This window comes from Meleagris gallopavo, chromosome 5 (genome assembly GCF_905368555.1).
Source record: "Meleagris gallopavo chromosome 5, MGAL_WU_HG_1.1, whole genome shotgun sequence".
Lineage (NCBI taxonomy): Eukaryota > Metazoa > Chordata > Aves > Galliformes > Phasianidae > Meleagris > Meleagris gallopavo.
In genome coordinates, this window is record NC_139408.1 from 48,339,201 (window position 1) to 48,359,081 (window position 19,881).

Sequence of the window (19,881 nt, forward strand, 5' to 3'; positions counted from 1 at the left end):
CGATTACCTTAGGCATTTGCAAACAACACTGAATATGTCATATTCATATATCTGAGTATGAGAACTTCCCTTCCCTTCCCTTCCCTTCCCTTCCCTTCCCTTCCCTTCCCTTCCCTTCCCTTCCCTTCCCTTCCCTTCCCTTCCCTTCCCTTCCCTTCCCTTCCCTTCCCTTCCCTTCCCTTCCCTTCCCTTCCCTTCCCTTCCCTTCCCTTCCCTTCCCTTCCCTTCCCTTCCCTTCCCTTCCCTTCCTCCCCCTCCCTTCCCCTCCCCCTCCCCTCCCCTCCCCTCCCCTTCCCCTCCCCTCCCCTCCTCTTCCTTTCCCTTCCCCTGTTCAGAATAGTTTTGTATTTGCACATTTCCTATCTATGTAGTTATTGTTAGCTGACCATGCTACATTGCTTTTTTTTTTTCAGACTGTTTTTCCAGTTTTTCAGGATCCCTGGGATTCTGGTTTCCTGGTTGGCCTTTGTGCAGCCCCTCCCAGGCTGCAGAGGGCTGTCTTGTCCCTGCATGCTCAAGCTATTCATAATGAGCTCCATTTGCAGCCACTGAATTCAAATTGCAGGGCAGGGGGAGTACTGAGCACTTTATGGATTAGAACAGAGAACATCAAGAGCTCATTGGTAGGAAGTCTGAGACCTCAAGGTTTGGTTCAGCCAGGAATGAAATTTTCCCACTTGTTGATTTTTTTCTTCCTTGGATGTTTTCCATCTGAGTTATACTTGTGAGGCAAAGCTATATCAATAAAGAGGAGTGTACTGAGCTTCTGTGTGGGAAGGACAATGGTGGTGAGTCAATAGGGGTGCTTATACTTGTGTGTGACTTCTGTAGGAGCTTTGTGATAAAGGGAAGGAAGTCATAGAGTTCTCACAATTTGGTGCTATTAGGCCAGATGTTTTGCCTTTTGATCCAGGGCCTTATGCATGCAGCAAAGATACAGTTTCGCAGAGGAGAGCTAACCTGATACTCAAGGAAACCCAGACTTAATGATTCTCCGTTCCTACTGTTCCTCTAGATAGCTTAAAATCTGTGACAGGTCGTGCATCCTCCATGGTGATGTGTGATGCCTCTGGCTCTCAGTGTGACTCAGAGATCAGCTGTGAGCTCTGGTGCCCTTCAGACTCCATAGATCTGGCCCAGCTGTGGCCGCCTTTCTTTTCATTCTGCTGAAGCAGACCCAAACACAGTTCCCAGAGAGCTGGAGTGAGGAAGGATTTCTTGTTTGAGAGGAGTTTGGCATCCCCATTGGACAATGAGATGTGAGCCACCAAAGAGAGGGCCTATCAGCTCACACAGCAGCAGCACTGCCATGTCTGAGAGAAAAAAAATCGTGTCCTTATAAAGCCCTGTTCCCTTTCTCCCATTGTCTCTTAGGTCTGACTTGTGGCTGTGCAGGTGGAAGAGGCTTTACTGCTAATGTTGGAGGACAAGGGTAGAAAGAATGTTCCTCCTAGTTCTCACTCAAGAAGCGTTGCTGCCAGCTTTGTTCTGCCCCTGATGGCACCCAGAGGAGACCTGAGAGAAGGTGAGCACCAAGGACACTTGGGAATGGGGAACTGGGAGGGGAGAGGCAGGAGGAGAATCAGGTGGATAATAAAGAAGCATCAGTGCAGCTAGGAAAGGCACAGAAATGCAAAGTTATGATAAACTTCTATACAAGTTTTGGTGTCAGTAGTATGTGATAGAGTGCACATTGTTGACTCAGATGTTCCAAAACAGAACTCAGATGTTCTGCTTGTGATTTTAGCATCAGTAAGTGGCTGTATCTCCATTGATCACACTTCAGAGACTGCTGGGCAACATTTCTGTGTCCTGCTCATGCTTGAAGCTGGTGGCATTTAGATCATCATGGATACTCAGAGACATGTGAATGTTGCATCTGCACTAGCAAACTGCTTGCAAAGAAAGTTTCTCATTTTCCTGAGCTTGTACAAATAGTCTTGAAGGTTAGACAGTGCCTCACGGAGTGGCTGCCCAGCAACAGTAAACCAGTACCAGTGGTGGGATGTGATGGATACTCCAAGTACTCAGGAAGTTGCTGTCTGTGAAGAGAGCAGCTATGGCATTATTTGTTGTGAACTAAACGTCTTTATTATCCATTAACTTTTTGACCTTGAGTGCTTTTAGGATATTCTCTGATGTTACTGTCCCACAGGCTTCAAAGGTACTGTATATCAAATGTTGAAACTTCCCAGCCTGATGAAATCCCTTGATAAGACAGGTATTTAAAAGCATTGGCTGTGTCTGATCCATTTGGACAAGAGTCATGTCCTGCTGAAGCAGCTGCTCTGCTGGCAGACCCTCTGACAGGCAGGGACTTGATGATACCCCAGAATCTCCTGGTCATAATCCCAAAACATGAGACCCCTCTGCTCCAAGAGGAGAGCTGGGCCTGGTGGGAGAACCTGAGCAGAGCCTCTCCTGGAGAAGGAATACTTTGCACCTGCATGCAGTCAGTGATATGGAGCGTGGGGCTGCAGCAGACCCAGTGTGCTGAGCTGTTTGGCAGCAGGGTTTAAGATGCCAGAGGTGCACTGAGGTGTACTGATATAAGGGTGTGCACCACATCCAGTTACCTGAACTAGGAGCCGTCTGTCCACCAAGCAGCTGTACCCATCTCTCCCCCTCAATGTATGTTAGCCAGGTACTCAGCAAATACAGGTGTGACTGGTGACAATGAGCAAAAGCAAAGACTAAACCCAAAAAAGGAAGATAAAACTCAAGAGTTGACATTTTATAGCATTTTCCAATCTGGTTTTATAAACAATATAACCTCAAGCTGTTTCAATGAAGTAAAAACAGGCAGTTGTGCCCATTTCATAGATAAGGAAACTGGTAAAACAGATTTGTCCTTGATTTCTGAGGTAGAAATGGCAGAGCTAGCAGGACAACTTCTTCAGCCCGTCTCTGGCCTTTGTTTTTAAGCAGCTTGTTCTTACAGGAACGTTCCTCTGAGCAAATGGTTTTTCCCTGCCAGCAGCTATACAAATACACTTTCAACATTGTGTACTTGAAATCCTCTGGCACATTTTGTATCCACGTGCAAAGTCAACGACTGGGAGACCAGGTCTCCAGCAGCAGCAACATGCGAAGTTACCTGGCTGTGCAGATGCACTGTATGGTGTGCACCAATCGGTAGTGCAGAGAGAGAAAAAGCCAAAATGAAGGGAGAATGCATTGCAAGGCAACAGCACTAAGGTGTACGGACAGAGCTATCTTGGCCTGTGTTCAGGTTAGTTTCCTACCAGTCTCCCAGCTGCCGTGTGAAATATGTTTGTTATTGCATTAGTCACACAAAATGACACCGTGTTCTTAGAAACCGAAAGAACAGGCTGAGCAGCGTGACTAAGGTGCCTTTGTGGAAACTTCCCATGCACTCTGCAAGATAGGCTCTCGTACAGCTCCTGAACTGGAGCCAGGGAAAAGAAAAATAAAGAGCGATAAGTGAGGCCATGAGCTTATGTGATATTCAGAGACTTGGCCTGAATGTATTAATTATTTTTTCACTTTTTCTCCTGCAATATAAAAATCTTCTTACTTTCTTTTTTTTTATATATTCACTCTTAACATAAGTTCATAATAATGCTGTTATTTAGAAAACATCCTTTTTTTCTGAACACAGTGGTGCCAGTTTTGGAGTTAAGTATCTTTATAACAATCTTTCCCATGTGACTTTAGCAGCTAAACTCCTACATAATAATGGTTTATAGGTCTAGAACTGGGTTTTCTTCTACATTTCCAGGAAGTTTTGAGGTTGTTAAATCACATCAAATCAGGTAGTTCCAATAACAAGAGAAACAAGAAAACAACCCAGCATCTTTATAGATTTTTTTTTTTTACAGGTGTGGAGCAGAGACCTGAGGTCACTGTAGGGGCTCGCATACTGGAAAAAGACACAGATCCAAAGGCCTTAGAGAGAGCACTGATGCTGCCCCAACCAATGTTTTTTGGTGCTTATCATTCTTCCTACCAGATCTGTGTCTTGCAGCCAAACACCTGAATGACTCCAGCTGCTTTTGAGGGGGCTGAGGGTTGTGCCTTAATATGGTCATGGCCAGTGATGAATGAACTATTGCTAGGTGGGGAAGAGGGCAGAGGGATGGGGAATATCTCTTCACAGTGGGAGCAGGGGAGGGAGCTGCTGTATCCTCAGACCTGCTGCCAGGTTACTGTCTGTGTCTCCTATCCGTAAGCTGAAAATGTGGAAGAGATTGGAAAGATACTCAATGTGCTATTAGGATGGGTGTCACATGGGTGTTTGTGTAGGATGGTGCTAATGTTATTTCCACCTTTTCATGGGAAACCCTTGGGTGTCTGACAAGTGCCTGAAACCCCTGCATTAGCTCCATGGCACTGGACATACAGCAACCTGTTGTGTTGATGAGAAGATCGGGTATAGAGCAATTGAGCGATACAGCCATACAAAAAATCTGTACCATTTCTTAAACTACTGCAGTCATCATCTTCCCTTCCTTTGGGATCAGGTGAGAAACATTTCAACCTTATTTCAGCTTTCCACAGGTGAAATCACTGATCATTTATACCTGCCGAGAAGTAATGTAGCTGCCAGAATGATTTTCTTATGAGTTTTGTTCGTTGAGGTGTAAAATTCCTGCAGTGAATGTTTGAGTCTCCAGGGTTACTGTTCTTTCATTTCTACCTGACATGAAGTCCAGTGAGACAACTTGATTTGAGAACCTATAATGCAGATGGAGCCAGAAGATCCCACCCCTCTCTCACCCACTGATATGCAAGTCACAACTCAGGCTTTGCCAGCTCAGCGTTGCTGCTGTCATTCTTTCCCTTCTGCAATTTGCGAACAGCCTGGTGACATTAGTGGGACAGTGCTGTTTGAACAGCCTCCCCAGTCAAGGATTTTCTGAAATAAATTAGAGGGGTTATTTTTGATAACACAGTGCAAGAGGAGTGGAAAATGCAGCGTGTTATGACATGCAGTAAGGCAGGAACGTTTTCTCAGCCAGTCTGGCTGGGTGAGGCTGCAGGTGGTTGCAGAGATGAAAGGACTGACTGCTCTGTCACTTTGCAGGGTGGATGGAGATAGTGAATGTCCTGAGAGCATCTTGAGAGCATCCTGCGGAAGGATAAGGATAAAGGGACACTCCTCCTTTTGTATCTCCTTTAAGAGATGCTACTTAACATTGTTTGCTCTCCTACAGGCTCCTTATGTACCTCTATTTTGCTCTGTATCTGTAGGGCCCTGTTACCTTGCTGTCACTTCCCTTACTGAAGTGGGAAGATAGTTCTCCTGTGAGGCAAATGGAGCATTTCTTCCATCACATGCTTTGCAAAACTAACCTATACATCTCTTTTTATCATTTGGTTTCATAATTTCTTGCAGATTGCTTTATATTTTCAGACTAGTCTTTATCTAACAGCATCTTCCATGCTCTTCTTTTTCCAAATCCATTTTGAAATTTCTCCGTTTTGAACAAATCACTCTTAAACAGATCACTTCTAGAGGAAAGACTTTTGAGTTATTTCTAGCAGAGTCCTATCCTTGTAGAGTCTCTAAGCATAGGTTTCATGTGTCAGATGTCCTAGGGCGTGCTTTGAGAAGATCATTTGGGTTGAGACTCAGAGACTTGTGTGCTTCTTTGCACAGATATGGACCATCGTGTCTCACTGCAGGCTGGATTAGCAGTGACCTACATCAGTCCTTGGATGTTGTGTTCCCTGCATGAAAGGATAGTAGGAATGGCTCACAACTGATCTGCTGGAAGAGAAATTTGAAGATCTCTTTGTGAACTGGGGGTGACAGCCAAAGCAATAACACAGGTTTCATGTCTCAGAGATTTCCTTCACTTCTAATGACACCTTTGTCTGTGCTTGCTGGCTTGCAGCCTTGCATGGACTGCGCTTGCAGAGGGCTCTGTCCTTACCCTCCATCAAAGTCCCTGAATATGTGGTGACACATGGTGATGCTTTCACAGTGGGAACACCATGAGTTTCTTTATTTGACCTGGGAGCAGCTCCCAGCTTTCAACACCCACATCTCAGCAGATTCCCAAGGTCCCTCATGAGCCTGAGCATGTCTCTGCTACAAGGCTGCCCATCTCTAGGGTCCATGTCCTTGTTCCCATGTGTCAATGAGGTGCTGGGTACCATGCCCTCACTTGAAGAGGATCCATGGGGACATAATTCTCTGGTATGAGAACTGGATACGGAACCATTTCCCCCACTTGGCATGTGCAGGTTGCTGTTGAACCGTAACAACTCCTATATGGTCACCAGGTGGAAGAAGGGAGGTCTGCTGGATAACCTGGTGTGTGTCAGCAGTTAGTTACATTGCCCTCTCAACTGGATAATGTTTTACTCCTGTTTTTGAGGTTTTTGCTGTCCTTGCATGGTATTACACTGAAGAATAAAACATTCTCTCCAACACGTAATGTGTTTGGGGAAGGATGAGTGAGAAATCATGGAATGCAAATTGATAGAAATCCTTTAATTTTTGCTTTCCAGAAAATCCGATCACAGCAAGCTGTGTTACACGTCATTGAAACTTCCAAAAAACGCATTTCAGGGAGGAAGAGTCTTGTGAAATGTGCAGGAGACTTAGCACTGTGGGCAAAAGTCCTCAGTTCCTCTGAGAGTCGACCCAGTGGGCAGCAGCTGTGAAATTTTCTTTTCTCTTTGCTGCCAATGAGCCTTGGCTCTGACCTGGGGAAATCTCATCAGGAGAAGTACAGTTCAGATCATGGTTTGGCAAGCCCTTCACTGCATCAGGACTTTGATTTCCAGGTTCAGCTGGGGGCACAACATAACCTCCAGCACAGGGCTCTTGCGCAAAAATAGAAATAGGCAATGTGGCATTGTCATGGCTGGTTCCCCTCGACCAGTAGGTCTTTTATTCCCCTCCTCAGATCACCATCTTCTACTGAAATTAAAAAAAAAAAAAAAAAAAAAAAAAAGGTTTTGGACCAGTCCCATAGCAAAATCCCTCTTCCCTGTAGATCAAAGCATCAGGGTGAGGGCAGCAGTGATAGATCCACGCTGATGAGCTGACTCTGGAAATAGGTCAGGAGGCTGAACAAGATGTGAAGCAGCAGAGCTCCTCCAGGGGATGAGAAAACTGCCCTGTGATCTGGAAAGGAAGCTTCCCATGCTCTTGCATTTATTGCTGGATGTGTGCATAGACGACGAGCAGGTAATTACTTAAGGGGATGTGGGTAAGGCTTAAGGATCTGTTGTGTGCATAGGAAAGCCAAGGGAAATGCCTCGGGGAGGAATTTCTTGGTGAGAAGGGAATCTGCCCTGTCTGGAGGGAGGGCAGGCACGGCTGGGGCACGCATTGCAAACACAGCCACTGTGCTGCTTCTCTGCAGTGCATAGCAAGTGCAAAGCTGACTGCTGGGGTTAATGAGAGCTGTGGGAAATGGCCCTTTTGCAGGCAGCCTTACCCCGCAAGCACCACCCCTTGTGATTTTCCAGGCAGAAGGGCTCTGGCGCAGCGTTGCAGGGCTACGGGGGATTACTTATTCACCGTGTTCTTGGAACAGCTCCAGCCTCCCTGTTACTGCCTCCAGTGTACAAATTCATCAAGTATCCACGAGGCTCACAATCCCTTGAGGCAGGAGAAGACAGGAAGGTGATTCATATTGCAGATCACGCTGGCTCTGAAGGACCCGCGGGGCTCTAGTAAAGCGGAGCCGGCATCCTTCCTTCTACCGTCTCCCTAACGCCTGTTGGGGTCATTGAGGCAGCAGACTCAGTCCGGATGGATTTCATTGCGGGGGCCATTGGAGGTAAAGAAATAAAGCGGTGCTTTTTGTTGGAATCAGGTAGCTGTGTTTCCTTGTTGCTAAGCTAGCTGGCAGGTTGCGGTGGTAGAGATGGGATTCTGTCCACTGGGGTTTCTCGGTAACGGTGTCTTCTTTAATAAGCAGATAACATCACTGGGGCAGAGATCACCCTGATGAAATTTGGTTATCTGAGGTCTGCAATCTCCTCTGTTTTTATTTCAGTAGGAGAAAACCAGTGATCAAATGCAATATGCCTTTTGGAGATACAAAACAGTGAGTACTGCCTGGGCAGCAAATCCGGGCACGGCTGATGGAGTCCTGGCTCTGGGCACTGAAGACACGGGGGGCTGAGGACACAGCTCATGGCTTTGTGGCAGTGAGGAGGGGCTGTGTGAATGGCATGTGCACGATCGTGGGTGAGAAGTATTGACAGCTGCGGGGTTATTTCTGTGCAGGCTTTGAGGAAATGAAAAAGTAGGTTAGCCATACTCTTAAAAAAAAAAAAAAAAAAAAAAAAAAAAAGGAAGAGAGAAAGAAGAAAATTGTGATTTAATTTTAGACATTTTTAGAGCATGTACTGCTCAAACCCAGCCTTGTTTTAAACAACAAAGCACGGGAACTGGTCTCATTTCTCTTCTGAAATGTGCCTGTCAGAAATAGCAGTGTTGAATACCAAGAGGCTTGGGGTGGTCACAGGCCGAGTAGTCCTGCTGGTGGCTGGAAGGCGCAACCCAGACCTTTATGTTGGATCTGCTGAATTTGGGCAGCTTGATGCTGGCACCAGTGTGCATTTCCTGGGAGGGGCCATGACAGTTTCACTCTACTGCCTTCATTTGCTCATCACTGAACTGTCACAAGTAGGGCTGGGTTTATATCCCAGCACCACTCCAGCTTCTCCTCTTTCCTTGCTGACCTCAGGGCATGCGGTGGTGTTGTGAGCCTTGTGCTGGTGCTGATAGAGGAATGTCCATCCCAGAAAGATGAACCAAATGTCCTCTAACAGGTGCTGTTAGTGGCTGAGCTCAGAGTCAGTGATGGCTGTGTTCCCTTTGGGGCCTTTGCTTTTGTTGGCACAGTTGTAGAGGAGTCAGCCACTTAAGGATAAACTTCTTTTAAGGAATTTAGAGTTGAAAACTCAGTTTCCAAGTAGCCTTCCTGTGTTGCTCACGTGCCAACTTCAGTCCCCTTTCATGGGACAGCTTCCAGGGCTAGAACAGCTTTCCTGTGAGAACTGGGATGTTGTTAATGCTGAATGTGCCTCATGGCTTATCCTTGTTAGAACTGAAGCAGTTTTTTGTTCTCCCAAGGAGGCTGCAAACCCAGATGAAGGGCATCAAACAACTCAGGTGAGACAGATCATAATAGAGCCACAGAATGAATTGGGTTGGAAGGGACCTCAAAGCCCATCCAGTTCCAGTCTCCTGCCATGGAATGGTTGCCACCCAGCAAATCAGGCTGCCCAGGGTTCCATCCAGCCCGGCCTTGAGCACTTCCAGGGATGGGATATCCACAACTTCTCTGGGCAGCCTGTGCCAGTGACTCACCACTCTGAGTGAAAAATTTCCACCTAATATCTAAATCTCCCCTCTTTTATTTTAAAGCCATTCTCCTTGTCGTGTCACTATCTACCTGTGTAAAAAGTTGATTTCCCTCCTGTTTATAAGCTTCCTTTAAGTGTACAGTAAGGCTGCGATGTGGTCTTCTTGGAGTCTTCTCTTCTCCAAGCTAGATAAGCCCAACTGCCTCAGCCTTTCTTCACAAGAAAGGTACTCCAGCCCTCTGATCATCTTTATGTCCTCTTCTGGACCTGCTCAACAGCTTCACATCTTTCTTGTACCAGGGGCCCCAGGCCTGGATGCAATACACCCAATGGAGACTTGCAAGTGTAGAGTGGAAGGGGATAGTCATCTCAGCAGCATATGGTGCATATTGATACCTAGGACTACTGTTGATCTGTGGATGACTTAGATCTTGTCCTGGGTGCAGAGATTTGGGAAAGGGCAGCTGAGTCACCTGGCACTGCCCTGCAATGGTGGCAGAGCGGCCAGGCCTGGGTCACATCCAGTCTTCCTGCATACTATTTGCAAGGTTACACATTGGTCACATGCAGCCCAGGGGTAGACAAAATAACCCGTCTAGGGAACATGGAGGGAACGTGCTGTCTCCTTGGAGGTACAGCTAAAGCAGCTCTGCTGGCCATAGGCTGGGTCACATTACAGGAAGAAGTTCAACTTGTTTGGAGTATGGGGCAGCTCTTACGTTCCCAGCTCTTTACAGAGTAAAGGCCTTTTGAAGTCATTCTCTGTAGATCTAACATGTAGTCCAGGTTCCCTCTTGTTCCCTAAGTGTCACAGCTGGGCCTCTTGCAGGCAGGAGAGCTCCAGAAGGCTGCCATTTGCTCTGTGCCAATGCCACTGCTGTGATCCTCCTGCCAGCACCTCTCCTTATTTTAATTTCTTGGCCAATGTGGCCTGATTATGATAGGGTGAGGGATCTAGTTTTGGGGTGTTTACATGTCAGGGGTTCTGCAGTCGCTGCACAGTCCCTGAGAACCGCTCAAATAAAGGTGTGACAAATGGCTCCCTGCAACCCAATGAAGAGCATTCCTCTGGTTTTATCATCTCATTTCCCCACAGCCAGTGCAGTGTGACCCAGCAGGAACCCCTTGGGACCCCTGTGCGTGCATGCTGTACATATCTGGCCTTGATTGGTTTTGCCATGCGGACAGTGCGTGTGTGGGTCAGTCTATCTTTGTCCCAAGCTATTAATATCCTGTGGCACTGTGCAGAGCCCTTCTTCCTCAGCCTTTGACAGACTTGGCTGAGCTCCTCAGCACTAAAACCCCAACTGCCCTGAGCGCTTCTGCTCATGAGGTGCTTTGTGGTTGCTTAAGAGTATTGAGAGCTCACATCACCAACGTGGTGAATCATTTACATTTGTGCTCCCTCCCAGGTGGAGACACTTGGTTGGTACTGGAACCAAGGTCAGCAGGATGAGATGCAATGGGAAATTGGCATGGGACAACCTGTGGCTGCTGCCTGCTGCCAAATGGGAAATGGGTGCAGAACAGGTGGCCCCAGGTGACCTGGTGCACTCTTCCTGCTGGGTCATGCTGCCTGCACACTTCCCCTCTCCTTTCCAACCTACTCTTGTTTTGGTTTGGAAATACAGGAAGTTGTTTCTTGGCTCATTTTTTAATCTTTGTTGTTGTTTTTCTGGGTGCAGATAGATTTTTGCAGAACAACCCTCATTTTTCCTGCAAGCTGGGAATGGTTGATTATTTTCATCTGAGCTGCGGACTTCAGTATTGCCCCTCCTGGAGACTCCCACCAGCAGCTGCTGCTTTTTCCCAAAATGTAACAAAGCTATTCAGAACTGCTTTTTCCCAAAATGTAGCATAGCTTTTCAGAGCTTCCAAGCAGCTGTACAATTGCAGGTGAATGCATCCTGTAAAATGTGAAATGCCCACAGCAACTAGTATTTTTTTTAAGAAGCAGTCAATGAGTGGCCATTTCCAGCTGTACACCACCTGTGCCTGCCCTGATGGGCTCAAACAGCACTTCCATGGGCTTGGTGCAAATGACTCTTAGAGGTGCACTTCCACTGCACCTGGCTTGATCTCCAGCCACGTGGCATTGCTGTACCAGGAAGAATTAAGCTGCTTACCCTTCTACTCTCTCCTGTGGCAGTGATGCAGGGATGGAGGCTGAGTACCTTATTGCTGTGTCCATGTTGATGCACTTTCACTCTCTGTATCCACCATCAAGGCAGTAACATTGTCTGATAGGATTAATATATTTCCAATCCCAGTGGCTATTTTAAGGTCTTGAGATGAGCTGAGTGTTGATGTAGGGCTGACAAATTCCCGCAGCATGCTGGAAATGCTGCTGTGTGCAGGCATGCTGCTGGGCACGCAACTTAGTGCTATTCCCCCTCTGTGCCTTCATCTTGCCCTGCCCTATGCTGGCCCTTGCAGAAGGCTCTCTCCTCCCCAGCCTCCAGACCTTTGATCCTTGCTCTGTTTTTGTAGTGTACAAATTGTCTGCTGCACAAGGAAGGTGCTCTTGTCTAAGCTGAGAGTGGGAACAGAGACAGCCCAGCTCTGTGCATTCCACTTTGCGCTTTCCAAAAGGGCTGCACTGATCCCAGGGCTGGTGCATGTACCTTCTCTTGTCCCAAGGCTCTATGTTTTTCCAGCCCTGCCTCAAACCCTGGTGTAATTGCTTATGTCAATGCTCACATTCCTCCTCTTAGCGTGCTATGTTTTCAGAGAAATCTATGAGTTTTGCTCTGTCATTGTTGGCTCAGACATTGGAGCTGAGAGTGATATGCTACAGACAGCAGACAGGTTCAGCAGTTGCATTTTTCTGCAGTTCCCCTCATGACCTCCTGCAGAACAGTCTGCTGTGATGTGCATTGGTAACTGTCTCCAAAACCTTTCTGTTTCAGGTGGCCTAAGCACAGCAGTGGGGTATCCGCTGGACACAGTAAAGGTAGCTGTTGGAACTTTATTTCTTGACCACAAATGGGCCATGTGGTGTTTTTCTACCCTGTTAGAAAACAAATCCAGTGACTGAAAGCTTCCAGCTTTGTCACATCAGTGTATTTCATTTTATTCGTGTTCTTCTCTTAAGGATAATGGTAACATTTTGGCTTATGGCTGATTAGCTGCTTTGCTGCTGCAGCATTTGTTGATAGTTTTTAAGTGTGATGTCTGCATTTCTAAGTTGCTCCTGTGTTTTTAGGTGAGGATTCAGACCGAGGGACATTACAATGGCATTTGGCACTGCATTCAAGAAACATACAGGACAGAAAGAGTAGGTACCTCTCATTAGAGACACTGGCAGGGGTTGTGAATGGCTTTGTGTTTCAGAGGAGCAATGCTGCTGCGGTCAGTCTGTGGAGGACAAGTTGCAATTGAATACAAGCATTGCTTCTCACATCACTTCCTCTTAAAGTCTTTTATTCTCTGTTTTCAATCAGGTTTTGGGATTTTACAGAGGTGTGTCAGCATCAGTCTTCTCAGTGTCGCTGATCTCCTCTGTTTCATTCGGCACATACAGAAACTTCCTTTGTAACATCTGCAAGCTGCGGTACGGCACAGCTGATGCCAAGCCATCAGGGCTGGATGTTTCTCTGGCTGGAGGTGCTGCTGGTGCTGTGCGGGTAGGCAGCAAAGTGGGAAAGCACAACAGGAGGTCTTGTTGGGGCATGTGGGGCTGGGAAAACACTGATGTTTTCTGTTGAGCGCTCAGCAGGAGGAAGGTTTATTTTCTTGTGAGGTCTTGCCCTGCGACCTTGGCAAAAGAAAGCAAAACAAAAAGGAAGAAAAACAACCTGGGAAGCAAAATTTCCAAGTAGCTCTAATTGTAGATTTATGTAAAAAAGACGTAAGATGGTGTGCAAAGTGCAGGCTGGTGTTTCGGCAGGGGGAGAGGTCTGAAAGACCCAGCTGGTCACTGAGGGCTGCCTGTGTGTATTTCATTTCTGTATAAAAGGTTTTAAAGAGGACAGAAAGGCATCTCCTTTCCTGCAACTCCCAAAGGCTGGAGCAGCTGACACATGGAGGAATCGATGCCCATGACTGATAGTGACGTGGTGTGGGGTACTCAGGAGCTGTTTCCCATATGCAGATAGGTGCTTGCAGTGTCTGTGAGCATCTGCAGATACTCCAGCCCCAGTGCCCCGTGTCAGAAACACGTGCAGTCACAAGCGGATGGAAGCAATCCTCTTACAGATAGCCCAGATGGCCAGGTCAGTGGGTGTTTCCTAGCACGTGGTAATTCTGCTTAGCACAGGCTGTTTTATGGCCCCAATTTCAAATACAGATGTACAAAAGAGCCCTGATGTATGCTACATCAGAGAGCCGAGCACATCCCCTTGCTGTGCCCATCTGGTTTCCTAGCTAGCTAACATCCTCCGTGGGTTTTTGCCCCTCCATGCAACCTGCACGGTGTAGCACCTACTTTCCTGGGGCAATTTAGCATAGACAGAGTGAAGGAAGATCCAGCTTGCTGGCTTCAAGTAACAAATAATATTGCCTGAAAAGTGGTAGATGTAATTTGAAGAGTCAGGCAGGAGAGGGAACCAACAAGCAGTTCAGATGTGAAGATCTAAGCTTCATCCTCTAATTTTTCAGGTTGTGCTTATGACACCCAGTGAGGTAGCTAAAGTTCGGATGCAGACCCAGAGGAACCCCCATTCCTCTGTCACATCTTCCCAACCCCTTTCTAAGCCGAAGTACCGAGGGTCTCTGCACTGTCTGAAGGTGATCGCCAAGGAGGAAGGCTTTGGAGGTCTCTACAAAGGCTGCTCTGCATTGCTGTGCAGGGATTGCTCCTCTTCTGCAATATATTTCCTGACATACTCTTCCCTCTGTGACTGGCTCACACCAGCTGGGAAAAACAAACCAGGTAAGTTCTGGAAAGCATCTGACGTCACATACGAAAAGGGCTTATTTTGGGAAATCATGCTCTCAGGTTGCTGCATCAGTAGGAGCTGAACTTTGAGCGTCTGACCTCACCCTCAGCAACTTCTCTCCCTGCAGAAGGATGTTCACAGCACCCTCAGGTTACCTAGCACATGGGTACAACATTCTTAATGCTGAAATGAGATGTGTAGGTGGAGATGAAACATGGACAAACCTCCCATGAGCCATCATAAGGCACTGTTGAGGCCAGTCTGGAGCTTGAAAATAAAGTTCAGGTGAAGAATAGAAAGAGACAAGTTCCTCAGTTGTGATTTGGCTCCAAAAAGCAGATATCCACTTTGAGAAAAGCCTGAATAGGTGATGTTTACCAAAAAAGCATAATTCTGGGAGTTATAAAAATACGTAGATCTGGCTGAAGTGGGTGAGTGCTGTTGGGCTACATTGCATCTGGTTTGTGTGATGCTGAGGTGGGTTCTGACCTGCACAACCTGTGTGGAGGATGCAAAAAGGAGCATGCTATGAGGTCAAGAGCCTTCTGGTCGGTGTGAGACTACTGCAAACATAGAGCTGCAGGAGCCGAGCAAATTAACCACTGGAAAACATGAGGATAAAAACAAGTGGGGGGATCTGCAGCCTGTCCAACCAGGATGGCAGCATGGTAGGACAGAACATGTAGGGGGGGGCCGAGTGAGGCCTAGTCCTGTGCATAGCATGCATGGCCCCACAGCTCCTTCTTCCCTCTCCTGTCCGTCCAACTGCAGTATGAGATTTGAAAAGAGTTAATTAAGTGTCTGGGGAGAATCAGTTTGAGCTGTTGGTATGTGCAAGACTGATCTTGCTGCTCTCTCTCTGCAGGTTTTCTGGTTGTGCTGCTGTCTGGGGGCTCTGCTGGAGTGCTGGCCTGGGGCCTGGCTACTCCCTTGGACGTCCTCAAGTCGCGGATGCAGGTGGATGAGTCGGGACAGCACAGATACAAAGGCCTCATCCACTGCGCGAGAGAAAGTGTCAGAAAGGAGGGGCTCAAAGTGCTGTTCAAAGGCCTGGGTTTGAACTGTATCCGTGCCTTTCCTGTGAACATGGTGGTGTTCGTCACATATGAAGCTGTGCTGAGGTTTACAGAGCATTTTACAAACAAGAAATAGCTGTTGCAGCTCTAGCAAGAAGCGTATTTTGTTCAGTTTGGTTTTGTAGCCCAACACAGATACACACTGAGCTCTCCACTGATGGGCAGCACATGAAGCAGGGACATTTCAGCACAGCACCTGTTGACCAACGGCCTCGTTTCCCTCTCACAGGATTACATACTCATCAGGGAGGCTTGTAGTTATGTACAACCTCTCTTTTATCCTGTTAATGTATTTCGACTGTAGCCATTGCTTAGGCCACTCAAACATGTGCAATATTTATGTTCCAAAAAACTACTGGTCTAATTTGAGAATTTGGTAAAGATTTAATTTTGTTTTCTACTAACACAGAAAAAAAAATCTTCACTACCGAGGCAGGAATCAAGGGTTTTGTGTAACACCACACAACACATTCTTTTTATATGTAGAGCTGCAAGGTATCCACTGAGCACTCTCCTTATGTGTGCCTCCAGCCTGAGTAGGCAGGCTGCTCACTCCCAGCTGTAATTCTGCCCAAGTACTCTACAGTTACATCCCTTCAGTACAGGCTGAAATATGAATCTCTTTCTTTTCCAGTTGTTTTTTTAAGGAGTAGCAGACATAGTTTGCTTACACAATCATTCAATGGCCTCGCTGAAAGTGAAAACAGGCATTAATTCCCATAAACCACATGATTTCTTCCCAGCCATGGATCTTTCAGCCCCTTCTGGTGGCAGCACCTCATGCCTTAGTCCAGTCAGAGTCTACATCCTATTCCTGTCCCACAGGGAGGGATGCAAGGGATTGCAAAACACGCAAAAAGCCTTTGCTTCTCAAAGGGAAGACTACCATAAAATCTGTGCGTTGGGAGAATAGGTAATTAACAGAAGAATTGTAATATTGGGTAGTGTAATTGAAATTTTCTACTTTAAAAAAGTGCATACTTTTCTCGCTTTTAAATGCATTGCTAGGAACAGCCAAATGCAGTGGCCTTTTTTTTTTTTTTTTTCCTTCTTCCCCAGAGATACATTTTGATGGAATCCAGCTTTCCTAAAAATCATTTTTTTTTTCACAAAAATGTAAAGTTTCACAAAGATCAGCTGATTTTTTTTTTTTTTAAATGCTACTTTTTAAGAAAAAGCACAGAAATACTTTGTTGATCCTGCCTCAGCAGTAACACAGATGTTTTTATTTCTATATTTCTCCCTGACTGGTGACACCTGGAACAGAGTGGATCTGCTAAGAGAGTGCTTTTTTTTGGAGGGAAAGAGGAAGATTGCTTTCTAAAGGAGTTCTCTTAGGGCTGATAACCTTCTGGTTCCCTTTTACAAGTTCATAGCATAGACTTGGCTACACATACAGTCATTTTGCAACACACAGGACTTGGCATCCACCCTGGGCAGGGAAGAATTAATCTTGTACTAGAAGGACAAGTTCAGAAATTTCAGATGTTACTAGGAAAGAATGAAGGTGAGAAACTTCATTCTCTCTTCAGAGAGAAACTAGTAAGAAAGTCCAGTACTATCCTCCTGAAACCTAAACCTTCAGCTTGCTTTTTAAACTACATCATGGCCATGCTATCAAACAACTCTCAGAATTTTTGTCTCTCATGAGTGTGTTAATCTCTCATTTGATCCAATAGCAGCTTTAAGATACCAGACAGGTGCAGAACATGGGGAGGATTGAAAGATCCGGCACGGAATCTGATTCTATCCCAAAGTGCGTATGGCCTCAGTAATCTGTGACCCATGCTTAGACCTTTAGGGCATCAGCTCCAAACCTCCTTTGGTTTGAAAGACCTTACAACAGAAGATTTAATTAAGTCCTCAAGATTTGGAATTTCTCTTAAGACAAATGCTAAGAGACTTCTCACCTCTCTATGAGGGATGCTTCTGGCTGAGGCCTGCCCCAGTAGGGTACTAACTCATCCCAGCCCTGTCAGAGTGTTTTCTAAAATCAAATTCCTTTACAGCAAATTATTCTCAGCTGACCTTACTTTTCAAGCATTACATCCTGTGAACAGACAGCAAAATAAGTAACTGTATGTCAAGCAAAACAACCACTTACTATTAGATACTGTTGATACTATCTGTAGTCAGTCCAAAGCTTGAAAATAAAGTCTAATCAAAAGTATCCCAACTTTCCCCAGTAGATTCAAGCATTAGATGACTAAAAATGTCTCTTGTGATGGGCATAACTTACACAGCTTGTTTCAAGAATCATGAATTACAGCTGAATTGGAAAATTAGTAGGTACAGCTGTGGAAACCAGTGAGAGGAGTAGAGAACAGTAAGCCTCTTCTAAGTACTCAGCATTGTAAAAAGCAGGTTCTCCTGGGGCCTGGACAGATACTACATGAGAGGTAAGTTGTATATTACTGATCTTATCAATTTTTTTCAAGAATCTAACTGCTTGCACTATGTAGTGTGCTACAACTCCTTACTGGAAAAAAAGAAGACAAATCCAATGTACCAGGGTTTGACTGATGATCTGACAATCTTTAAGACAAGAACTCACAGTAATTTATATCAAGGTGAATTAGCCACCAGGCAAAAGTATTGAATGTACAAGTACTGTAATCCTAGGCATGTAAATAAGAACCAACTTTCTTTAATGACGTGACATAGTGTTTACATTGTGTACTTAGCTCCATATGTAACAAGTTGTTTGCCTTGTAGATTTCAGAACTTGGCTGCTCTATTTTCTGATTACTTTGTATTGCCTTGACCTTCAGCTTCTGTATTTGCTGTGCTGATAATCACAGAACTATTTCTTCTGATACATTATCTAGCTGAAGGCCAGCAGAATGAAGACACCATATAGCTCTCTGCAGAGACAATTTCTTTCAGAAACAAACTGCTGGCCTTGAATAAAGAAAACTTTCTTTAGAAGACACGTTCTGCTTTCACATCAATAGCTCCTGTTTTTTTTTTTTCTTTCTTTCTTTTTTTTTTTTTTCCTGATAATGCTAAGAATATCCAGGTAGGTTTCAGCGTGCCTCTTTGTGACTGGCAGAGCAATGTAAGCTATTCACAATTTGTATTCCTTGGCAACTGCAATGGTGGAGTCACATTTAAGTATTTTATGTCAGACCTATGGAAATGTTGCTCTAATAGGTCATATTGACCTCTCTCTATTCCTGAGCTGGCTGCTACTCAAGGAAATTCAACGTCCAGCCTTGCTTGCAACCTGTTAATCTTTGGAGAACTGACCCTTATTACCTTGCTCTGGCAGCAATCTGGAGTTTACTTGTTAAGACCAGATTATTGTCTTGTTAAGACCAGGGGCTATAAGGCACTCTATTTCACTGTTTGAAAGACACTGGACATCAAAACAATGATCGATTCCTTGTGATGACTAAACAACAGAGAAAATGTAAATGAAGCCTTTTAAAATTTAAATAAATTAAAAAAACAAAACAAGTTGGATAGACTTTTCACTGAGTTTTTTTTTTTTTTATTGTAGTGAGATAAACAAAATATGAACAAGTTGAGGAAAGTGTAATGGACATTGACTGATAACATTTCATCTGTACGTTTGAGAACTACCTTGTCTTAACCTTTAAATGTCTCTGGGATGTTAATTATAATTGCACCAGATTTAAGCATTTACCAAGACTGAGAAACTGTGTCATTTCAGAAGCACATTTTGTAAGTACTCATGAGAGTACTCATGAGAGTACATGAATAAGGTGCTTGCTCAGTAAACAAGTATTAAATTAATTTTGCAATCATTTACCCTTCTAAAACTTTGGAATAAGATTTTAACTGGTGTGTTAGAAAATTAATCCATGTGCTTAGTTAGAACAGAACACATTGCTGTTTCTTCTACAGCACATTTCCCCTTCCTGAATAACTACATTTTTGGTTAGCGAAATACATCTTGAAGGACAGATCTGCATATAACATTTTCAAGAAGAAAGTTGCATTGCAAGTTTGTAAAAAGCCCTTTAAAATTCATTAAGTCTTATGTTTTGTGTATAGTTTAAAGATGCAAGCAGATGGCAAGAACAGGAAGGTCGTCATTGAAGTCTATTTTAAATACAAATTAGTTTATTTACTAAGATCCGTAAGAACCTATTTGTCTTTCCTGTGAATTGCTCCACTGCTTTAAAAAAAAAAAAAAAAGAAGTGTTTCTACTGATTGTTAAACACTTGTCCATGTTAAGATACAATGCCCATGGGTTATGGAGAGGTAGTGGCTGTTAAATGTTTATTTTAATACATTAAAGTCTATGACATTAGATTAGTGGTACTATGTTACATAAACTGTAAAAATAGGACAAAAGCTAAACATTGCTTTTCAGCTCATATTTGAAACGTGCAAAACAGGAGCTACAAGCAGGAGGAAGACTGACTTTTTACATGGGCAGATAGTGATAGGACATGGAGGAATGGGGAGATTTAAGTTAGATATTAGATGGAATTCTTTATTCAGAGGGAGTGTGGCACTGGCACAGCCTGCCCAGAGAAGTGGGTAGTGTCTCTGGAGGCATTCAGTGCTTCAGTTCATGTTGGATGGGTATGGAACAGCCTTATCTGGTGGTTGGCAAACAGCCTGTGAAAGGGGGTTGGAACTGGATGATGTT

General features: G+C 45.0%; 1 protein-coding gene across 6 annotated transcripts; it reads left to right on the forward strand.

Moving 5' to 3' along the window:
* The first annotated feature begins 548 nt into the window (after positions 1-548).
* SLC25A47 (solute carrier family 25 member 47) lies at positions 549-18,715 on the forward strand. 6 transcript variants are annotated; one of them, XM_085225635.1, is made up of 8 exons: positions 1,403-1,525; positions 3,843-7,165; positions 7,450-7,763; positions 12,210-12,253; positions 12,506-12,577; positions 12,744-12,926; positions 13,900-14,173; positions 15,046-18,715. In XM_085225635.1, exons 3-8 carry the CDS (start codon positions 7,736-7,738, stop codon positions 15,330-15,332), a joined length of 888 nt encoding a protein of 295 aa, XP_085081761.1. In that variant the 5' UTR covers positions 1,403-1,525; positions 3,843-7,165; positions 7,450-7,735; the 3' UTR covers positions 15,333-18,715. The 6 variants fall into 6 exon arrangements, with proteins under 6 accessions (XP_019471420.1, XP_085081761.1, XP_085081763.1 ...); XM_085225637.1 differs by having other exon boundaries at positions 1,434-1,525; positions 4,323-7,165; XM_010711910.4 differs by lacking the exon at positions 1,403-1,525 and having other exon boundaries at positions 1,586-5,796; positions 6,972-7,165.
* The last annotated feature ends 1,166 nt before the right edge of the window (positions 18,716-19,881 follow it).

Coding starts and splice junctions, on each gene's coding strand:
- SLC25A47 (XM_019615875.3), top strand. CDS start 1,417: ATGTTGGAGGACAAGGGTAGAAAGAATGTTCCTCCTAGTTCTCACTCA. Junction 1,526..12,209: donor CAGAGGAGACCTGAGAGAAG/GTGAGCACCAAG, acceptor TTTCTGTTTCAG/GTGGCCTAAGCACAGCAGTG. Junction 14,174..15,045: donor AGCTGGGAAAAACAAACCAG/GTAAGTTCTGGA, acceptor CTCTCTCTGCAG/GTTTTCTGGTTGTGCTGCTG.